The 20524-nt window shown below is 47.2% G+C and overlaps 2 protein-coding genes across 2 annotated transcripts; both read left to right on the top strand.

Annotated features, from left to right (window-relative positions):
- The first annotated feature begins 2585 nt into the window (after nucleotides 1-2585).
- Nucleotides 2586-6449, top strand: LOC106826303 (keratin, type I cuticular Ha1). The gene is made up of 7 exons (XM_014833553.3): nucleotides 2586-3004; nucleotides 3188-3270; nucleotides 3634-3790; nucleotides 4575-4736; nucleotides 4831-4956; nucleotides 5135-5355; nucleotides 6014-6449. The coding sequence occupies exons 1-7, from the start codon at nucleotides 2657-2659 to the stop codon at nucleotides 6165-6167; spliced, it is 1251 nt and encodes a 416-aa protein (XP_014689039.1). The 5' UTR covers nucleotides 2586-2656; the 3' UTR covers nucleotides 6168-6449.
- An 8472-nt stretch (nucleotides 6450-14921) lies between these two features.
- Nucleotides 14922-18768, top strand: LOC106826308 (keratin, type I cuticular Ha3-I-like). The gene is made up of 7 exons (XM_014833559.3): nucleotides 14922-15325; nucleotides 15431-15513; nucleotides 16043-16199; nucleotides 17054-17215; nucleotides 17310-17435; nucleotides 17608-17828; nucleotides 18287-18768. The coding sequence occupies exons 1-7, from the start codon at nucleotides 14978-14980 to the stop codon at nucleotides 18369-18371; spliced, it is 1182 nt and encodes a 393-aa protein (XP_014689045.2). The 5' UTR covers nucleotides 14922-14977; the 3' UTR covers nucleotides 18372-18768.
- Nucleotides 18769-20524: the final 1756 nt, after the last annotated feature.

Genomic DNA, 20524 nt, shown 5'->3' with positions numbered 1-20524 from the left:
TCACAGGGGTGACCTGTTCTTTCCCATCTTCTTCATGGCTGTGGTGGGCGATGACCTGAAACCAGTGCAGGTCTGAGTCCCTCTGCTCCTCTCTCTCCTCTGCACATGCCTTACTCATTCAGGAACAGGTAGCCTTGCCCCCTTGGCTTTACGCTGCCTGGGTGTGGACCACAGTGCATTTCTCAGCCGCAAACAAATCCCAGACTGGATGTAGAGGTGATACTCTGGTCTGGACACCTTGGAACAATGTCACTTCTTTCAGAGGCCTCAGCAGCTGTGGTCCCATGTCTGTAGATCTTTCCCGTGTCATCTCCATTTACATCTTGCAGGGCACTCAGCCGCTGGCCCACTCTTCTGTCCATCAATTCAGGTTGTTTTGGCTGCTTCTCAGCCTTGCGTTCTCCAGGTTCACTCATCTGAAGACGGGCTCCTTTGGCTGATCAGTGTGGCCTTGCGTAGTTCTTAGAATTCCCTCCTTGCCTCTTCTTGATGTTCTTATCTCTCTTATTAAACATACCTATCCCTATTTCCATCTCTCCCTATTGCTCTGATCTCTCTGCATTGTATGCAAATTCGACTTTTGCTTTTTCATGGACTCAGACCCAATCTTTGAATCTTCTCATACTGAGAAGCTAAACGTCCTCCATTGGCTGAAGGCCCCACGAGGCTCCGCTGGCCAATCGGTAGATGAGACCAAAGAGCTTGGAGAGTGCCGCTGGCATTTAGCCTGTGGTCAAGGGAAAACCCTCCTGGGTTGGGAGGAAGGCAGGATTCAGGAAACAGCTCCTTGCTGGAAGACCAGTGTTTTGCAGCAGGCTGACAAGACTTGGGGGCAGGAGGCCCATGCTGTTGCCTACGAGTGAATGCTCCTCAGTCCGATTCACAGGTTTTCCATTTGTCCCCAGCCCAGATGAAGCGAGACTGAAGCTCCCTACTGACTTCCACCGTCTAACCTTGCGCCCTTCCTCCTGAGTCTTGGTGATGCCCGCCACAGGACGCACCTATTTCTCCCCCTTTAATTGCCTTAGAGGCAAACAAAGAAATTTTGATTTTATTATAAGTCTGGGGCTTCTTTGTAGCACAGTGTGGCTTTTCATCTGGATGGCATTACACTAAGTGGTGATAATGGCTTTGGAGAGGGTAGATGAAGGACCTTTTATCTGAGAGTCAAGCAGAGCGCCGCATGAATACTATCATGAAAGCTCAACGCGGAGAAGCACTCCAATAAGTTGTCAATAAAACTGCCGCTCTGGATGGTGGCCAAAGCCACAGTGGAGGTTGGGGCGCTGCTACATGAGATGCAGGTGGGAGCTGGCAGTGCCTATAATTATGCAACTTTTATATATTCAGAACTTTGGCCACTCCTTTCTTCGTCCCCAAAATCAATCCCAAATGACTCCAAGCTTGCCTTGCAAAATCCCCTGTTTATGTTGTGTTTCAGCATTTTCTCTCCTGGTGCCCAGGTCCTTGGATTCAACTACATGACCACAGAGACCTCCTTGGCGCCTTTTGACCTTTGGTTCTTAAGCCAGTTGCATGTAACCCAGTAAGGCTGAGGATGGGAAGCCCAGGACAGGATAGAGTTCATCTTCCTACGTGTCAATTTCACTTTGAGAATCGGGTGAAATCTTAGAAAATTTAACTGGAAACCTTAAAATGATTTTTTATGTTAAAGCCAACATGAGTGTATCATGGAATATAAGGTCAATTCACATGAAGTTTTAAGATCAGTGTCAAAGTTCTCACTTCAGGAGGCCCCTTGGGGCTACCTCCTGACTCTCCCAATGACCCACCCCCTCTGTCCTAATGCTGTGGACACTTCAGTGAAAAAGTTTGACTTCTTTATTCCTTCCTCTCACACCTGCCTCCAGATACTTTTCCTACGTAGCTAAGAGCATTTATATGGCTCTCTCAGCCTGCATTTTTTCAGCCCTCTTTCAAAATGATCTCTTCCTCCAGAACCTTCCCTGTTCTCAAACTGTTTGTCAAAACCTCTACCTTTAAAATTTCTCTGCAATCCTTTTAAGTGACGTACAGGAGGCGTTACACGAACAGCTGCCCATCCTTCTCAGCTGGCCCCAGTGCATCCTTATCCACCTCAAGGCCTCCAAGGAGCGGCATGCTGCATCACTGGAGGATCCTTCTCTCAAAGCAGAGGGGAAGGGAGTCCACTGCTGCCACTTCAGGCATCTTCTTCCTTGACTCAATCCCAGGCCCTCCCTAGAAATGCCAGGTGGGCCAGGAGATGAGTCTGATTGCGGGTTTACAGGATCACCTGACCCAAAGGAATGGCATTGGATGGACCAACTCCCAATTTACAAGGGGAGATCCTTGGGCTAGACTGTGTGGGCTCTTTGAAGCTCTACCACAAAACTCTGATTTCATGGGTGTACAGCCTGAAGGGGAGTCCCGACTTAGCAAGAAGCCCAAGTAAAGAATTTTATGGGACAGGGAACTCTTCTGAGGAAGGCATACAACAGACTGAAGGGAAGGGCGTTTGAAAGCCAGTGAAGAAGTAAAAAGAAAAAGACATTAAATATCATGTCCACACCCTCTGTGGAAGGGGTATAAATGCTCCCCAGAGGCAGGAGACCCACAAGCTCCTGGGAGGACTTGCACTCTGTCTTCAGTTGAGAGCCTCACTCCCTTCAGCGCCATGTCTTACAGCTGCTTCCTGCCCAACCTGAGCTGCCGCTCCAGCTTCTCCTCCCGGCCCTGCGTGCCCCCCAGCTGTCACGGCTGCACCCTGCCCGGGGCCTGCAACATCCCCGCCAACGTGGGTAGCTGTGGCTTGTTCTGCGAGGGCTCCTTCAATGGCAATGAGAAGGAGACCATGCAGTTCCTGAACGACCGCCTGGCCAGCTACCTGGAGAAGGTGCGCCAGCTGGAGCGGGAGAACGCGGAGCTGGAGAGCCGCATCCGGGAGCGGTGCCAGCAGCAGGAGCCCGAAGTGTGCCCCAACTACCAGTCCTACTTCCGCACCATCGAGGAGCTCCAGCAGAAGGTGACGAGCCTTGCTGTCCTTTCTAAGCAAGGGGAGTTTGCTGTGGTTTTCAATCTGTGGTAGAGAACCGTGTTTTTTGCTTCCATGCCATCATGATTATTGCTTTTCCTTTTTACCTTTTTAAAGAAGTTGATGGTTTCATATTTATTTTCAATCCTCACTAAGCAACCTCTCATTCCCCAGATCCTGTGCACCAAGTCGGAGAACGCCAGGCTGGTGGTGCAGATTGACAATGCCAAGCTGGCTGCGGATGACTTTAGAACCAAGTGAGTTGTTCAGAATTCACATCAACAATGTGAATTGTTGTTAAATTGTTGTTGTTGTTCAATCTCTAGTTAAGGAAAAGGGGTTTCCATAGCTTTACTGAACAACAGTTCAAGCCATTGGTTTGGCAGATTCTGCAGAGATTGAGGGGAACGAAGAAGATGAATCAATAACAGACGAGGACTCAAATCCATCTGTACTTTTGGGTCAATATTTTGTCTTGATTGAGTCCCCAGAGCCCTCTGTCCCCTGGGTCTATTCATTGCAGTGGGAAGTGGGAAGACAAGGTGAACCGGGTTATCAAAGATCATTCCTGCGAGTCTCGAAGGTCTGCCAGTCACCTCTCTGACCCCACCCTTGTGCAGGTATGAGACGGAGCTGGGCTTGCGCCAGCTGGTGGAGTCGGACATCAACGGGCTGCGCAGGATCCTGGATGAGCTGACCCTGTGCAAGTCAGACCTGGAGGCCCAGGTGGAGTCCCTGAAGGAGGAGCTGCTCTGCCTCAAGAGGAACCATGAGGAGGTGAGACCAGAAATGAGAAATGAAGAAACCAGATTCAGTCTCAGGCTGAGGGTGGCTTTAGTGCTTTGGAGTGGCTGAATCAGGAGTACCATGCTGAGGATGACTTTATAAATTTCCTTGAAAAACACCAAAACTTCATGATGAAAGAAAAGTATTGAGAGATGAAAACTATCCTTGCTCCCAGATAAGATGTATCTTTCACTCAAAACTGGTGCATCATTTGAGTTTCCCAGGGGACCTCCATCAACTTGCTTTGGACACTGAGTTGTAGAATGAGTCTCAGCATCACTCTAATCAGGCTGTGCAAAGTAATTTCTGTCCCTCAAAGACCAAAAAAGTCAAGCCTGGTAAATCTGAGTCTTGGTGAAGAGTGATCTGCGGCTCCTTCTTCTCTCTCCTGGGAGGGACCATGGCATGACCTTCTTCCTTGATGGCAAGAATTGTTTGATATACAATATGAAATTGTACAGCCAATTCTTTGTATTATGAGGTCATCTGCAGCTGGTCTGCAAACTGGGGAAGCTGGGCATTAGTCCATCCTTCAGTGGCATCCATGCAAATCCTTGGGAATTCTTTCTGAATCCAAGTGCCACGGCATAGTCATGGTGAGGAGGGAGCTGGGCCACATGGAGTGCAGACCACTTAGCCTTGAGCTGTCACAGATGGCTCCACTACAAGTTTCTTTTCTGGGGAAATAGACTAATAGGGCTTCAACAAGCAACGCCATTTCTTAGAGTCCATTCTTCATTGAGGATAGTCACTCTTGCACTTGCTGCATCCACAGGAAGTCAATACCCTGCGTAGCCAGCTTGGAGACCGCCTCAACGTGGAGGTGGACGCGGCCCCCACCGTGGACCTGAACCGCGTGCTCAATGAGACCAGGAGTCAGTATGAGGCCCTGGTGGAGACCAACCGCAGGGACGTGGAGGAATGGTTCACCACCCAGGTGGGCATCTCAGCACGTGGCCACTCAGGACCCAACACACCTCAGGGCCCTTCAGGCAGGGTCTGAGCCTGTCTTGTCCCCTCTGGTGTTTCAGACCGAGGAGCTGAACAGGCAGGTGGTGTCCAGCTCAGAGCAGCTGCAGTCCTACCAGGCGGAGATCATCGAGCTGAGACGCACGGTGAACGCCCTGGAGATCGAGCTGCAGGCCCAGCACAACCTGGTGGGTACTGTTCGGCCATCCTGGTGAGAAATGTGGGATCCCATGTTGGGGAATGGAGTCAGTGGGATGCCCTTTGGGCCACACTGTCCCTAACTCTCGAAGCTTGTGACTTCTTGGGAACCCTGTGGAGAAGCCCGTGGAGGGAGCAGCTCTGAGATGTTCTTTGTCTCCTCCACAGAGAGACTCTCTGGAGAACACGCTGACGGAGACAGAGGCGCGCTACAGCTCCCAGCTGTCCCAGGTGCAGGGCCTGATCACCAACGTGGAGTCCCAGCTGGCCGAGATCAGGAGCGACCTTGAGCGTCAGAACCAGGAGTACCAGGTGCTGCTGGACGTGCGGGCCCGGCTGGAGTGCGAGATCAATACGTACCGGGGCCTGCTGGAGAGCGAGGACTGCAAGTGAGTATGCAGCTGGAGGTAGCTGATGAAGCCAGGCACATAGACGTGCACTCTCAGTTGGACTCCAGGCAAAGATTGCATGCCTTGGAAAGGAAATTACACCTTCACTCCAGACAAGCTCAAACAAGACTCAGAAAACACAATATAGCTGTCGTTAAAACATGAAATGGCAAGAATTGTTTGATGTCCAAACTGAAATTGTACAGCCAATTCTTTGATTCTCCCATGATCATATTGACATGAGGTCAATGCTCTCTCTTACATTTTATAATAATGTATTGTGTAGAGGGAACATTTCCATGCAGTACCTTATCTGACTTCACAGTTCCTACCAGGCAGGCTGGACCACGATTCTCCCCATTCTATAGGTGAAGACACTGGGGCTTGGAGACCTTAAGCGACTTGCCCAAGGTCATCAGCTAGGAGTGGACAGTGTTGGGAGTCAAAGCCAGAGGTTTAGGGTTTCTGACCAGCATGTTGGCACTCTGTGATAGGAGACCGTTAGCCATTTGATAGTGAGCTTTGCAGTGGGCTAGCCTGTGGCTTTCTCTGTTGTAGGTTAGGCCAAGCCCTGACAGGCATTCCACTCCTGGGGTCTCTTTGGTGCATATTACAAGCCTCCCTCCATTCACCTTTCTACATCATTCTTTTTCTCCAGGCTGCCCGTCAACCCCTGCGCCACAACCAACGCGTGCGGCAAGTCCCTTGGGTCCTGTGTCTCCACTCCCTGCACCCCCTGTGTGGCCCCTGTCCCCTGCCCACCCTGTGCCCCCCGCCCCCGCTGTGGGCCCTGCAACACCTTCGTGCGCTAGAGCCCGGGGCTGCCAGAGGAGCAAGGAGGCAGGGCCTGAGGGTCCAGGGCTTTGACCTGGCACCGGTTCTTTTGACAAAAAGGGCCTGAAAACACAATTTGCATGGCTGGAGATGCCCCAGGAAGGCAGCCAAGAAACTCACCCAGCCACTCCAGACAGTTCCCTGCCCACCTTTTCCTTCACTGGGGTTCATTCCTTATTTGCTTGCCCAGAGAACCCTCCCAAGGGCTAGTGGCCTTCCCTTGTAAGCTCCTAATAAATTGATTTCCCTGGCAAAGCAGATGTCTTTCTCATTGGTATTCATTTGTTTCACTGCGCCCATCACTTGAGCACTCTATAAAAAGCCACTTGAAAGTCAGGCCATATAATGGCCTGACTCTTGGATACAGGAGCTGTTCCATGCCTGGTGGGCAGATGGCTGGCCTGTTGCCCTGAACCCAAGGGTGAGGCAAGGCGCCAGGAGGGAGGACAGGGTGGCTGCCATGCTGTGGCCCCTCTCTTCTCTTGATCATTCCTGCGTCTTCTCACTCTCCACTCTTGACCTGGACATCTCCTCAAGCTAATTGGATCCAAATCTGAAGTGAGGGGGCATGAGCTGGGGGCTGGAAGGAGGCTCTGGAAAGCTCATCTTTTCTCAGCAGGAAGTTTGAGGTCCATGGCTGTAGTTTTGGGTTACTGGTGGTCTAGGCAGCCTCAGGACCACTCAGTGAAAGGACCCTGTGGCTTGCCGGCCGTGCCCAGGACATCCTCCTTCCCCCTGTGTAGATGGATCATTACCAGCCTGGACTCTAGCTGCTCGCTTCCCCTCCCAGCTGGGGGCTCAGAGATCCCATTGACTTTTCCTTTGATGCTTCCACCTGTCTCAATTCAATCCGACCTGTACCTGTTGAACTCCTCCTGGATGGTGGGGAGGCGAGAGACACATAAAAACGACACAGTCCTGGCTGCAAATTAGTTATAATTTGTTAAAAGGGATAAACCTGGTCCCCAAGTAGTGCTATTATAAGGCATAGTCCCCGGCACTGTGAACAGTCAGGCTGGTGCCGTGAGGAATACTGAAAGTGACATGAGCGTCCACAAGAAAGGGTGTCTTTCTTTAACTCGAATGAGGAGCCACAACAGTAATAAGCATGGGCTTGCTAAAACCGCAGAGGACCATTTTGACATGAAGTGATCAGAGGGCACCCAGGTGTCTACCTTTTTCCACTAACCCAGCCCATCTCACCAGGCTTTCTGAGGCTGGTATCAGACCCCTCTTTGGAGAAACACAGTCTTGTGTACTGAAGTAACCAAATGGATTGAAATTATATATTTTTAAAATAAAGCAATTATTTATCCTTTCTATAATTATTGCCTTGATTCTTATTTTTAAAGCTCAAGTTCCAAGACAGATTCAGATTTACACAGCTTGCTACTTGGCTCGTGAGAAGCCTGTACCCCGAATTCCTTCTCTGGTGTGATTTACCACCGTGTCTGTGATTTCCTCCAAATGCAAGGTCAAGCTCAGTTGAGAGGCCCTCCCTAATTTTGCTTCTTCCTTTATTCCACACTCTGCTTACGTGTGTTATTTTATAATAGTACAAAAGTAATACTGATAGCTCTTGTGATAGGCAGAATAATTGCTCCCCTCCCTGACCAAAGATGTCCACGTTCTAATTCGTAGAAAATGGAAATACTTTAGGTTACACACAAAGGGAAATTAAGGTTGTGGATGGAATTAAAGTCGCTCATCAGCCGACCTTAAGACGGGAGATTATTTTGGCTTATCCAGTGGGCCCAATGTAGTCGCGAGGGTTCTCAAAAGTAGAAGAAGGAGGCAGAAGAGAGTGAGAGGGAGCTAGGACTGTGGACACAGGTCAGAGCGGTGAGATATGAGAAGGACATGACGTATGATTGCAGCATTTGAAGATGAGGGAAGGAGGCCGTGAGCCAAGGAATGGAGATGGCCTCTAGACGCTGGTAAAGGCACAGAAAGGATTCTTCCCTGAAGCCTCCAGGAGGAACACAGCCCTGCCAGCCTCTTGGTTTCTTTTTTTATGGTGGTAAAATATGGACGACATAAAGGTTACCATTTTAACAGCTTTTAGTGTTGAATTCTGGGGCACTAAGGACGTTCTCATTGTTGGGTCATCATCACCACCAGCCATCTCCAGAACTTCTTCATCACCCCAAACTGAGACTCTCTATTCCCTCACTTCCCAATCCCCTCTGCCCCCAGCCACTGCCGACCTCTGTTCCACTTTCTGTCTCAATGAATTTGACTATTCTAGGTGCCTCATAGAAGCGAAATCATACAACATTTGTCCTTTTGTGTCTGGTTTACTTCACTCGGTACATAGTGTTGTCAAGTTTCATCCATGTTGTAGCCTCTATCAGAATTTTTTCCTTTTAAAGATTGAATAATACTGCATTGTACGTATACAACACATTTTGTTTGTCCATTCATCCATTGATGGATAATTTGGGTTGTTCCCATCTTTCGACTCTTGTGACTGTTGGGTCCTAAGTATTTCATTCTTTTTGATATTATTGTAAATGTATTTTTTTCTTAATTTCCTTTTTTGATTGTTCATTGCTAGTGTATAGAAATGCGACTTGAAACCTCGATTTTAACCCAGTGAGAGTAAAACTTTGATTTTAGACCCATGTCAGACTTCTGACCTACAGAACTTGAAGATAATACATTTATGTTATTTTAAGCCACTAAATTTGTGGTAATTTATGACAGCGGCAGGCGGAAACTAACACAGCTCCCATCTGTTGAACATCATCTACGGGCTAGGCAAGATACTAGGTGCTTGTCTTACTTAATCTTTATGACAAGGCTGCAAATTAAACCCATTTTAAAGATTAGGAAACTGAGCCTTGGAAACTTGCTTGAAGTCACAGTTGGTGATTAGTAACTGTGGGATTTGAAGCAGCTTCTATCTATAGTTGTACATAAGACAACTCTGTAAACTATGGAGAATGATTAAAAAAATCAGAGCAGAACAAATACATCCAGGTCAATGACATTCTTCAGAGTTGGCCCCTACATATAGATTTCAACCAATTTTTGGCAAGTCTTTTTAGGAACTGACTTTAGAGTCATTATGAGCCACATATATGGAGGTTTTGTTCTTTTTTAAAAAATTATCTAATTTGATTGTCTACCTTATTCACAAGGTTTCTCTTTGAACGGCTTCCATAAAAGAAAATCCATCCTTAAAGGACAAAAGGTTGCTATCAAAAAACTGGATATGAAAAACATACAGATATTGTCAAAACAGAAAGTTCCGAACATGTTTTGAACAGAGATAGCAGCACTGGAATAAATGGAAATTCTTTCCAGAAGCTAATCTTTTTTTTGATTTGTAAATTCTGCCATGTTTTTTAAAAGACAAAAATCTCATTCTTCATGGCTCCACCTTAATTTTGTAAATAAATGTGTCCTACATTCCCTTAAACATCTCCGCGTGGCTTTTGAACTGTTTCCAGGTGCTCTTTCATCATCGCCAAATACACACACGAGGACAGTGCTTCTTGACCTTGGTTGTGCTTTGGAATCACCCTGGAAATTTAAAAAAACACTGCGCCTGAGTCTGCTCCCAGAGTCTGATTTCGTGCCCTTGGGGTGCAGCCTGGTCACTGGGACTTTGAGAAACTCTACGGCTGATCCTAAGGAGCCAGGTTGCAGCCCACTTACCCGGACCTGGGTTCTAGTTCTCACTTATCCTCTCATCAGCTCTGTGTCTTTGGACAATATGTGTAGTTTGTCTGAACTTCAGTTTCCCCAAAGGTAAAGTGGAGTAACAATCTCTCCTCTCCCTGCTTTATACAGCTGCCAAGAGGATCATGGAAGATTAAGTTTATGGACACTTTGTAAACCAGATATTCTTATTAGGATTATTAATCATTTTGATTGTTGCTGACCCAACACTAAGCTAAGCTGCTGCTGCTTGCTTTTTTAAATCGAGGTCATAATAGTTTATAAAATTGTGAAATTTCAGTTGTATATTATTATTTGTCAGTCACCGTATAAATGTGCCCCTTTACCCCTTATGCACACCCCTCGACCCCCTTCCCCTCTGGTAACCACTAATCTGTTCTCTTTGTCCATGTGTTAGTTTATCTTCCACATATGAGTGAAATCATACAGTGTTTGTCTTTCTCTGTCTGGATTATTTTGCTTAACATAATACCCTCAAGGTCCGTCTATGTTGTTGTGAATGGGACGATTTTGTCTTTTTTACGGCTGAGTAGTATTCCAGTGTATGTACATACTGCATCTTCTTTATCCAATCATCAGTTGATGGGTACTTGGGTTGCTTCCACATCTTGGCTGTTGTGAATAATGCTGCAATGAATATAGGGGTGCATAAGTCTCTTTGAATTGTTGATTTCAAGTTCTTTGGATAAATAACCCAGTAATGGGATAGCTGGGTCATACGGTATTTCTATTTTTAAATTCTTGAGAAATCTCCGTAGTGTTTTCCATAATGGCTGCACAGTTTGCATTCCCACCAGCAGTGTATGAGGGTTCCCTTTTCTCCACATCCTCGCCAACATTTGTTGTTTTTTATATTGGTGATTACAGCCATTGTCTTGGGCGTAAGGTGATATCTCAATGTAATTTTGATTTGCATTTCCCTGATGATTAGTGATGTTGAACATCTTTTCATGTGCCTATTGGCCATCTGTATATCTTCTTTGGAAAAATGTCTGTTCATATCTTCTACCCATTTTTTGATCAGATGGCTTGTTTTTTTGTTGTTAAGTTGTGTGGGTTCTTCATATATTTTGGAGATTAACCCCTTGTCAGATATACGATTTGCAAATATTTTCTCCCAGTTGGTGGGCTGTCTTTTTGTTTTGTTCCTTGTTTCCTTTGCCTTGCAGAAGCCAAGCTAAGCTTCTTAAGGATAGAAATGTATGCTTATCTTTTTTTGGTTTCACGTCTAACAGTGGAATTTATACACTGTCCTCTTGTCTTTCACACCACCACTTCTTTCTCAAGTCCCCCACCCAGCTCTGCACCAACAGTATATCCTCTACTCAGCATTGTTTGGTACTGTTTCATCCCAGGCCCATCTTCTGTTCAGGGTCCTAGGTCCCTTTCCAGTTGGCACGTCCAGTGCTCTTTGGTAACCTGTTTTATTGGCTCCTGGGCTGTCCTGGTCTGAACTCTCAAGCCCACTGGGCATGTCATTCTCAGATGCTTGGCTTTTCCCCAGCGTTATATCCTAAATATTTTTGCTGATTCTTTTCCTTTCAATTTCCCTGAAAATTTTATATTTGCTATGGAGTAGAGCTAAGGCATTTTTTTTCATCCTTATATCTGGGGTCAAAGTCATCATTTGTGTTCTTTGAGGCCTGAGGCTGTCAGCGTCTACAGGAAGAGCAGGGCTATCCAGGAGCGCTCATCATTTTCCTCTATAAAAGCCCATCCCATTACTTCCAGGAGCCACGCCTCATCACAAGCTTGTGAGATTTGTCACTCTTTAGCCCCCATTTTATTGAAGAGCAAAGCAATATATAGGAAGCCTAGGTGTGTCTTCCAATTTGTCCTCAGAGCTGACATCAGAATTCATGATCTCGTTTCCATGTTTTCTCCCAGTTCTTGTGTTTTGACACACTCTGACTAGGCAGTGTCTCATCTCTCTAATTCACAATGAGATGTGATGGGCCAGGCAGATTTGAGTCTACTTGCTTGTGTCATTTGGACAGGTTAAATTTCTTCCCAATGTCTCAGATTCTTCGTCTCTGATGCACAGTGACAATAATGGAATCCAGACACCCAGAGTTATGGGTGAGGATGGAACACTGTGTGTGGAGGGTCACAGTAGACTACCAGACTGGAAAGTGATCTATTGATATTCATTTCCTTCCTACCTCACTGTTTGGGCCTCAATTTTCTCCTCTGTAAATTCAGATCCTTCTAGCTATAGAATTCTTTGACCTTAGGAAACAGAATTTACATCTGAGGTAAACTTTTACAGGGCTAAAAGTTTAGGGCAAGGCAGGTAGTCTTTCTCCCAGATTCTAAATGACCTTAGGTCATGCCATTGTGCCTTTTCATTTGCTTAGATGATAAACAAAGGCAATCTAATTTCTAATCTGGACACATCAACCAATTATGAAAAGGATGACCATTTCTCTGTAGAGAAAAGTTAATGAATATAACTTGGTCTTAGTTCAGGAAGGCGCCATAGAGAGTAGCAAGGTGAGATGACTGCTTGGGCAGAGAGGCCTTTGGAGGACTAATGGGGTAGGGAGGGTTTTGGGGAACAGGGCCCCAATGAGAACCAGAAGCAAAACCTATAAAGAGAATGGCAATGGGCAGAAATGAATCTAAGATTTCCTTCTCCTCGTAAAACCAGAGAAGCTTCTATCCCAAATGTTTGCACTGTGTTTAGGTATTCAGGCTCAGGAGTTAGGCATCTGAATTGTTCAAGTCCTAGCTCTGCCACTTAATTGGCTGTGTCTTCGGAAAATTCTGAGCCTTTCTCAATCTGTTAATTTATCTGTAAATGGGAATAATTTTATAGGCCAATCTTACAGGTGGTTGGGAGAATCAAACGACAAATGTGCCATAGCACTTAGCACCTTGTTTGGCACATAGTAAGTATTCATGAAATGGTACCATCATCATCATCATCATCAACATCACCACCACCATCATTACTATGAATGCTTGTATGGAAACATAAGGCTGGAGGATTCACAGAGGATGAGTAGAACCCATTTCAATGCCAGTACAAGAAAGGAGGCTTTGGTGGCAATACAACCCCATGTAGAGAGCTTGCCCTCCTCAAGAACCACCCCAAATAAGATAGCCAAACCCACAAGATCAGGAACTTAGCAGAGAAGTTTGGGACAACAGGCCATCTGCCAATTTCCTATTCCAGCCACCAAGTGTAAAATTTGCATTTGTGTTGATTAATCCATTAATATAGTTCTGTGCCCCTAGTGCTTGCAAGATAAGTGAATGAGGTTTGATCACCATTGGGTTGGCGTGGACAACGTGCCCAGTGTCTGCTCAAGAAAACTGAATATTCACAAAATTCTTCATCTGAGCCAACAATAGTAGGAGGAAGGTTACATAAATAATCATCATCACCCCCACCTCTAACCATTTTTACACAAAATATCTTACTTAACTTTCACGACAAAACCATAAGTTGGATAGCATTATTAGTACTTCAGTTTAAGAGATGAAAAAATGAGAGTCAATAAAGGGGACTTCTCTAAGCTCATATTGTCAGTAAGGATGTGAACCTAGGTTATTTAGTTTCAAATGTGAGCTTTTCTGTTTTTCCCACACTGCGTTTGAAATCTGGACACATCCGTCTTAAATGGCTTACACCGTGTCCTACAAATAATCTTTTGGGACTTCTTTCTGAACTCTGATTTTGCTTCTGTGCGGAACGAAGGACGTAGAGTGACAGAGAACAGAAGTTGAGATGGGAGGGCTACTTTGATAAGACGCATTATTGGGCAATAGGGAGATTTCCAAAGGTTTGGAAGAGTCAAACGGTCTCTCATCTCAGAGGTGACAGAGAGGTGATCACTCATCAGAGATGGTGTTCGCTTCTTAGGGGTGACAGTCTCTCATGGACAGTGTGCCTTGTTCTGAGAGCATCTCAGGCTGGCAGATTCATACCTCGAGGGGTATTCAGTGCTCTCAGAAAGAAGAATAAGTCTTAGAATAAGGTGAGAGAAATTTCCAGAGACTTTGAGATATGGTCACCGTGGATAGCTCTGAGCATCTCCTTCTGGTTTTCCTTTCTTGTTGAGTCTGAAGTATTATACTTCAGATTTATGTTTCAACACTGCCACTGGATCTCTCACTCTGTGGATTATTCCCAGCATAATTTTCCTTCTAGATGTTTCTTCCCTTTCTCATCTTTAGGGAGATTGTTGCTTCAGTGTAAGTAAACATTTTCTGTAAAGGGCCAGATAGGAAATATTGTAGGCTTTGCAGGTCATGTTGTCTCTGTTGCAACTACTTAGCTCTGCCATGGTAGCACAAAAGGAGCTGTGGACAATACCTGAATGAAGGAGCATGGCTGTGGCCCAACAAAACTTTATTTACAAAAAAAGGCAGCAGGCTGAACTTGGCCTGGGGGCCATAGTTTGCTGATCTCTGCTTTAACGTTATTCTCATCCATCCAGCTGGTTTCCTTTCCCAACCAGCAACACTTAATTCAATCTCTCCATGTATTGACAAATGCCCTAAGCCCCAACCAATACTCTCACTGAGTAACGCTCAGGATGCCTGCAGCTAACACACGACAAGTTTCTGCTATAAAGACAAGTTGAACCGAACACTGAAACGTGGGTGGACTGGAGAGAAGAGGGCCACCCAGAAGATTGTTCACTCCAAACTCTCTTTCCAGGGAGTCTAGCGGCAGAACCTCACGAGTGACGAGTCCCAAACAACTCCACCCCGTGTCCCTGGCTGTCGTCCCTTCTGAGTAATGGGGAGAGCCATTTGGGGCTGGGCTGATCCTGCCTTCTTTGAAGCCATCTGATGACACCCTGATTTCACCAACCACTAGCACCCAGGAAGACCCTGGTATGACACAAGCTGAGTGGAATAATTTTATGGGATGAGAGGGGACTCTTTGGCGGCATCTAACTATCATATTTTGGGGAAAAAATTAGCTGAAAGGAATTAGCTGGAAAATTAGGAAAGGAAACTATGCTGTATGCCTAGTCCCCACCCACCATTAAGAGTATAAAAGGACCACGGAGGAAGGAGAGACTCAAACCTCATCCACGTCCACCTCCATCAGCTCACCTGCTCCTCCATCAACTCTCACAGCACCATGCCTTACAGCTGCCTCCTGTCCAACCTGAGCTGCCGCTCCACCTGCTCCTCCCGGCCCTGCGTGCCCCCCAGCTGTCACGGCTGCACCCTGCCCGGGGCCTGCAACATCCCCGCCAGCGTGGGCAGCTGTGGCTTGTTCTGCGAGGGCTCCTTCAATGGCAATGAGAAGGAGACCATGCAGTTCCTGAACGACCGCCTGGCCAGCTACCTGGAGAAGGTGCGCCAGCTGGAGCGGGAGAACGCGGAGCTGGAGAGCCGCATCCGGGAGCGGTGCCAGCAGCAGGAGCCCGAACTGTGCTCCAACTACCAGTCCTACTTCCGCACCATCGAGGAGCTCCAGCAGAAGGTGAGAGGGTGGTGCCCATGTACGGGCACAGCAGGAGCTGGCTGTCTTTGAACAGCAAGACATTCTCAAGTTCAAGTGGTCCTCACAGTAGAATCTTGTTTTCAGATTCTGTGTGCCAAGTCTGAGAATGCCAGGCTGGTGGTGCAGATCGACAATGCCAAGTTGGCCTCTGATGACTTCAGAACCAAGTACGTTGAGACTTTTGGGCCAGGTGACCTCCAAGGCCCCCATGGCTTTTTCGTGGCCCTATGGGCCTAACATTGCCTTGAAGGGAAGAGAAAGCCATTTCTCCCTTTTTATATCTCCTCTTAAGGCTGGTTATGTAAAACCAATTTCAAACAGAGATCCAGACTCATGCACTGTCTGCTCTTCCATCTATATTGGTCTTTCCGGAAGGCCTTCTTAAACCCTCAAATTCAGAAACTGAAATTAATTGTTCTTGGGGAATGGATTGATTTGATGGAATATTAACCAATAAAATTGAGAGGAGAATGAGAGCTTCCACTTCATGAGGCCCCATGGGTGCCTTCTGGGGTTAGGGTGAGTGAGGGGCCTCTCCAGCCTATCCATGCAGAGCTTGAGGGAAACATGGAAGGGAAGAGGTGGAAAACTGGATAAGTTCACAGAGAGCCAGGACCAGCCCATGCACACAAGATGCGGGACAGGGAGATCGGCTTCTTTCCCAGCTCATCCTCCCACTCCAATCTGTGTGTGCAGGTATGAGACAGAGCGTTCCTCGCGGCAGCTGGTAGAAGCGGACATAAACAGCCTGCGCAGGATCCTGGATGAGCTGACCTTGTGCAAGGCCGACCTGGAGGCCCAGGTGGAGTCCCTGAGGGAGGAGCTGCTCTGCCTCAAGAAGAACCACGAGGAGGTGAGAGGAAAAGAAAACAAAAAAAAATAGGCTTCAGAGCTAAGCCTTTAGCACTGGGAATCAGGAGGCAATTGCTGTCAGGATCCTTGGGCTGGGACCCTTCTCTGAAGAAGGTCAGCTCAGGGAATAAGGATGCTATTCCCAAATCAAGGAGTGAGGTGAACTGTGAGCATTGGGCAGGTGGTAGAGATGCTAAGGAAGGACATCCATTTATTGAGCCCTGCTCTCTGCTGGTCACTGTTAGGTCCTGAATTTGGTGGCAGAGATGGGGGAAAAAAAAGAAAGAAGACATGGCTTCCTATTCAAAGAGCTCACAGTCAGTCTGTAGTTTTGGCAGATGGACATGTAAAGCGTAGTGTGTAATACAGGCAGCGTGAACTAAGTACTGCATGAGATACACGAGTGGCACGCTCTGGAACAATCCAGTCTGCCGGAAAGGAGATAGGGGATTCTTCTCAGAGGCAAGTCATGGGGAGGAGGAGGATTTTAATACTGGGGTCTTGTGATCGGAGGGAAGAGGCTGAGTAAAGACAGAGAAGTGGTGAAGCAGGGTATATTTGAGTGTGGCCTATGGGCTGGTATGGCTGGGTGTGCAGTACCCACAGGGAGGTGATGGGAAATGGGGTGGGAGCTACACGTGCCAGAAAGTTTGGACTTAGTCTTATAGGAAATGGGAGCTTGTTTCAGTTTTGTGGGAGAAGAATCGATGTGATCCCTAATTGGGTTTATTCCTGCAATACCTGTGTCAGGATTCTACTTTCAGGGCATTTTCAGTAGCATTGTGCTGACTTTCGTACAGCACCAAGACAGCAGATCCATTTCTGTGGGTTCATTCCTTCCCCTTCCTCCAACAGGAAGTCAACTCCCTGCGTAGCCAGCTTGGAGACCGCCTCAACGTGGAGGTGGACGCGGCCCCCACCGTGGACCTGAACCGCGTGCTCAATGAGACCAGGAGTCAGTATGAGGCCCTGGTGGAGACCAACCGCAGGGACGTGGAGGAATGGTTCGCCAAGCAGGTGGGCATCCCAGCACGTGGCCACTCAGGACCTGAGGCCCCTCAGAGCCTTTCAGGCAGGGTCTGAGCCTGTCTTGTCCCCTCCGGTGTTTCAGACCGAGGAGCTGAACAGGCAGGTGGTGTCCAGCTCGGAGCAGCTGCTGTCCTACCAGGCAGAGATCATCGAGCTGAGACGCACGGTGAACGCCCTGGAGATCGAGCTGCAGGCCCAGCACAACCTGGTGGGTACTGTTCGGCCGTCCTGGTGAGAAATGTGAAGTCAGGGAATAGGAGTCAGTGGGATGCCCCTTGGGCCACACTGTCCCTAACTCTCGAAGCTTGTGACTTCTTGGGAACCCTGTGGAGAAGCCCGTGGAGGGAGCAGCTCTGAGATGTTCTTTGTCTCCCCCACAGAGAGACTCTCTGGAGAACACGCTGACGGAGACAGAGGCGCGCTACAGCTCCCAGCTGTCCCAGGTGCAGGGCCTGATCACCAACGTGGAGTCCCAGCTGGCCGAGATCAGGAGCGACCTTGAGCGTCAGAACCAGGAGTACCAGGTGCTGCTGGACGTGCGGGCCCGGCTGGAGAGCGAGATCAACACGTACCGGGGCCTGCTGGAGAGCGAGGACGGCAAGTGAGTATGAGGCGAAGGATTTCTGGGAAAGTGTGTGTGGTGGGCCTGTAAGACATTGTGGCCACACACATGTTGGCCATATTTTCAATTCACCCAACAGCACACATTAATCAAGCATCTACTATCTGACAATTAAACAAATGGGGAAGGTCAACAGTGAAGGGCATACATCCCCTGCCTCAAGGAACTAACAATGCAGAGGTGATGAGAGAGAGGTGGTTACTCACAACAGTAACTATCGGGTAAGGCAGACGAGAGCCCAAGAGCATGAGATAACATTTTTCAGAAGGTCAATTTCCCCCTCTGCACAAGGTATTCTGGGACAGGGAGAGGGATTTGGTAACAAATAGATGCCAATTAAACTCAACCATTGAGAATTCACAGGTTGTCTGATTAGGCACCCTGGGGCTCTCTCCACTCCTCTCCATAACCCATTCTAAATCTCTGTGTCCTTGCAGGCTTCCCCGCAACCCGTGTGCCACCACCAATGCTAGTAGCAGCTACTGCGGGCCCTGTGGCAGCTCTCAAAAGCGTCTCTGTTAATTTAAAAACTTGCACCCTCTTTGAAGATGGCAATGAAGCCGTTTAGATCAAGGATAGGAAAGGTCTCCAGGTCCTGCTTTTGCTAAGCTCAGTTGCCATTTAGAAACATTGTCGTGCCAACTGTGATATTTCTAGACATGGAAATGCTTCTAGACCCAACAAGCAAAGACACGCATCATCAACTCCCAATGTTTGGCAAACTCCTTCCTGTTGAAGGTTGAGTTTCTTTGTTTCTGCAGATGTCCAGCTCCCTGCAATCTGAGCTCCAGGGGTTCCTTTAGGCTGTTTCCTGTACTTATTGTGTTTCCTGCTTTCCTTGCTTCTTCAGTGTTCTCTGGAATGCAAGGAGGCCACTTCATTTACTTCCCAATAAACTTTACTTCTCTGGCATAGTAAATGTGTATCTCATTCATATTCATACATTGTAAAGTACTCATCGTGGCAGTTTCATAAAAATATCCCTTCATTAGGAGGATGAAATGGGTAAATGACTGACTCCAGTCATCATGTTCCGCTGGTAAATTCTGACGGAGGGGGAGGGATGTCCTCCTGGGAGGCTCCCAACATGCAGAAAGCCTGGCCTTTAACACCCACACCCGTCTTGCTGTGTCTGCAGGGCTCTTGGCAGTTCTGAGTGTCCTCCCCAAACCTCACTGCTGTCTCCACTGCTGTCTCTCAGCCTCATCACTCTGGAATTCTCTGCTTCCCCTTGCCCCTAACCTATGGAGACAAGCTTCTGTAGAAACTGCTTGAGGAGGAGCTGGCTCTCCTCTCAACCTCTCTGCTGTACCTGCATCGCCAATATAGGTACCTGTCCCTCCCTCGATATGAACTTTCATTGATTTCCATAACTCTGCACGCTCTGGCTCCTCTCATTCTATGTCCCACTGCCTGTTCTCTGTCTCCTGATTGGCTTGTCTTCCCCTTTCTGTCCAAAACGGAGGAAATGCCTAGATCCTCGGCTCTCTGTTTTTCTCTTTCTACATCCATGTTCATGGAGAGCCAGCCCCTCTCTGCCGATGACTCCCCAATCTTGCTCTCACCTGAGCTCAAGTTCCAGGTCTTCAGTTGCCCATAGGATACTTTCACTTGGTATCAGCCCATCGCATCGCATTTAATTGAACTAAAGCTTACGTTTGCCGAAGTGGCTCATCTTGTACCCGGTCATCACACCCAACACGTGGTTATCTAAAGACCTTTAAATGCAGGCAGGCATCTCTCCTTAGCTCCTCCTCTTCAAGTTTATCCTTTTCTCTAGGTATTTGCTCCTACGCATAATATTCTTCCATAACCTCCTTATCATTTCATTTTCTATAATTTGAAGAAAGGTCAATGTTCGCTGTCCCCCCAATTAAACATTAATCCCCCCCGCACTTGCCTCATCTCTGAATTTTTAAAGCTCTCAATTCTACCGGCCACTATCTCAATTATCCATTCAATTTGATGCTGACTGACATACTACAATCGATCGTCTATAGCATGTGGCAGTACTTTGTGGGATGCTGAGAACACACGAATACATAAGCACCAATCCTGGCCCTCAGCATGTTTACAGTCTAGCGTGGATAAGACAAAGAGACAATCGCATACACGCAAACGTCAGTGTGGCTCCAGAAAGTTGTCAGTAAAGAATGATGAGTTTCCCAGGTGTGAGAGAGTGATAAGAGGCTCCAAGAAGGAAGGAGCACTTGAGCAGGACTTTGAAAACTCAAATATTCTATTCATACAAATTTTGTCTGCCTCTTTTGTTGACTATAGGTCCTTCAACAGAGACAGAATCTCTACCGAATTAAAGCCTAGTACAAACCATAGAACGCTTTAAGTGGAATAAATAAGGAACAGTAACACTAATGAGGATCCATGAGGTTATTAAAACTTTATATACTTCCCAGAGTTCCAACTTCAATCAACTATTACTGTTGGATATTAGCATAATTCTGAAATAAATGTTGATGGATATGTTTGGACAGGTGAGTGTGTGCAGGTCTGAGAAGAGCGCAAATTTTTCCAAGGATGAACTCTGCCTGGTAAGGAGATGAGGAAGCAGGAGGTGTGGTAAAGGCCTGACAGGCCAATTCCTAGCCTGGAGCAGAGGATAAACGCGGTAGTGGAATAGGAAACTGGAAAGGAGTTAGGGAGGCCCATAGCTGGCA

The sequence above is a fragment of the Equus asinus genome, chromosome 13, assembly GCF_041296235.1.
Source record: "Equus asinus isolate D_3611 breed Donkey chromosome 13, EquAss-T2T_v2, whole genome shotgun sequence".
Classification (NCBI taxonomy): Eukaryota; Metazoa; Chordata; class Mammalia; order Perissodactyla; family Equidae; genus Equus; species Equus asinus.
The sequence above is the reverse complement of the archived record's forward strand: the minus strand, read 5'-3'. Positions and strand labels throughout refer to the sequence as shown.

Bases quoted from the DNA above. Each gene is read 5' to 3' on its own strand.
- LOC106826303 (XM_014833553.3), top strand. From the start codon at position 2,657: ATGTCTTACAGCTGCTTCCTGCCCAACCTGAGCTGCCGCTCCAGCTTC. The intron at 3,005-3,187 runs GTGACGAGCCTT...CTCATTCCCCAG, and splicing joins TCGAGGAGCTCCAGCAGAAG to ATCCTGTGCACCAAGTCGGA. The intron at 4,957-5,134 runs GTGGGTACTGTT...TCTCCTCCACAG, and splicing joins TGCAGGCCCAGCACAACCTG to AGAGACTCTCTGGAGAACAC.
- LOC106826308 (XM_014833559.3), top strand. From the start codon at position 14,978: ATGCCTTACAGCTGCCTCCTGTCCAACCTGAGCTGCCGCTCCACCTGC. The intron at 16,200-17,053 runs GTGAGAGGAAAA...TTCCTCCAACAG, and splicing joins TCAAGAAGAACCACGAGGAG to GAAGTCAACTCCCTGCGTAG. The intron at 17,829-18,286 runs GTGAGTATGAGG...GTGTCCTTGCAG, and splicing joins CTGGAGAGCGAGGACGGCAA to GCTTCCCCGCAACCCGTGTG.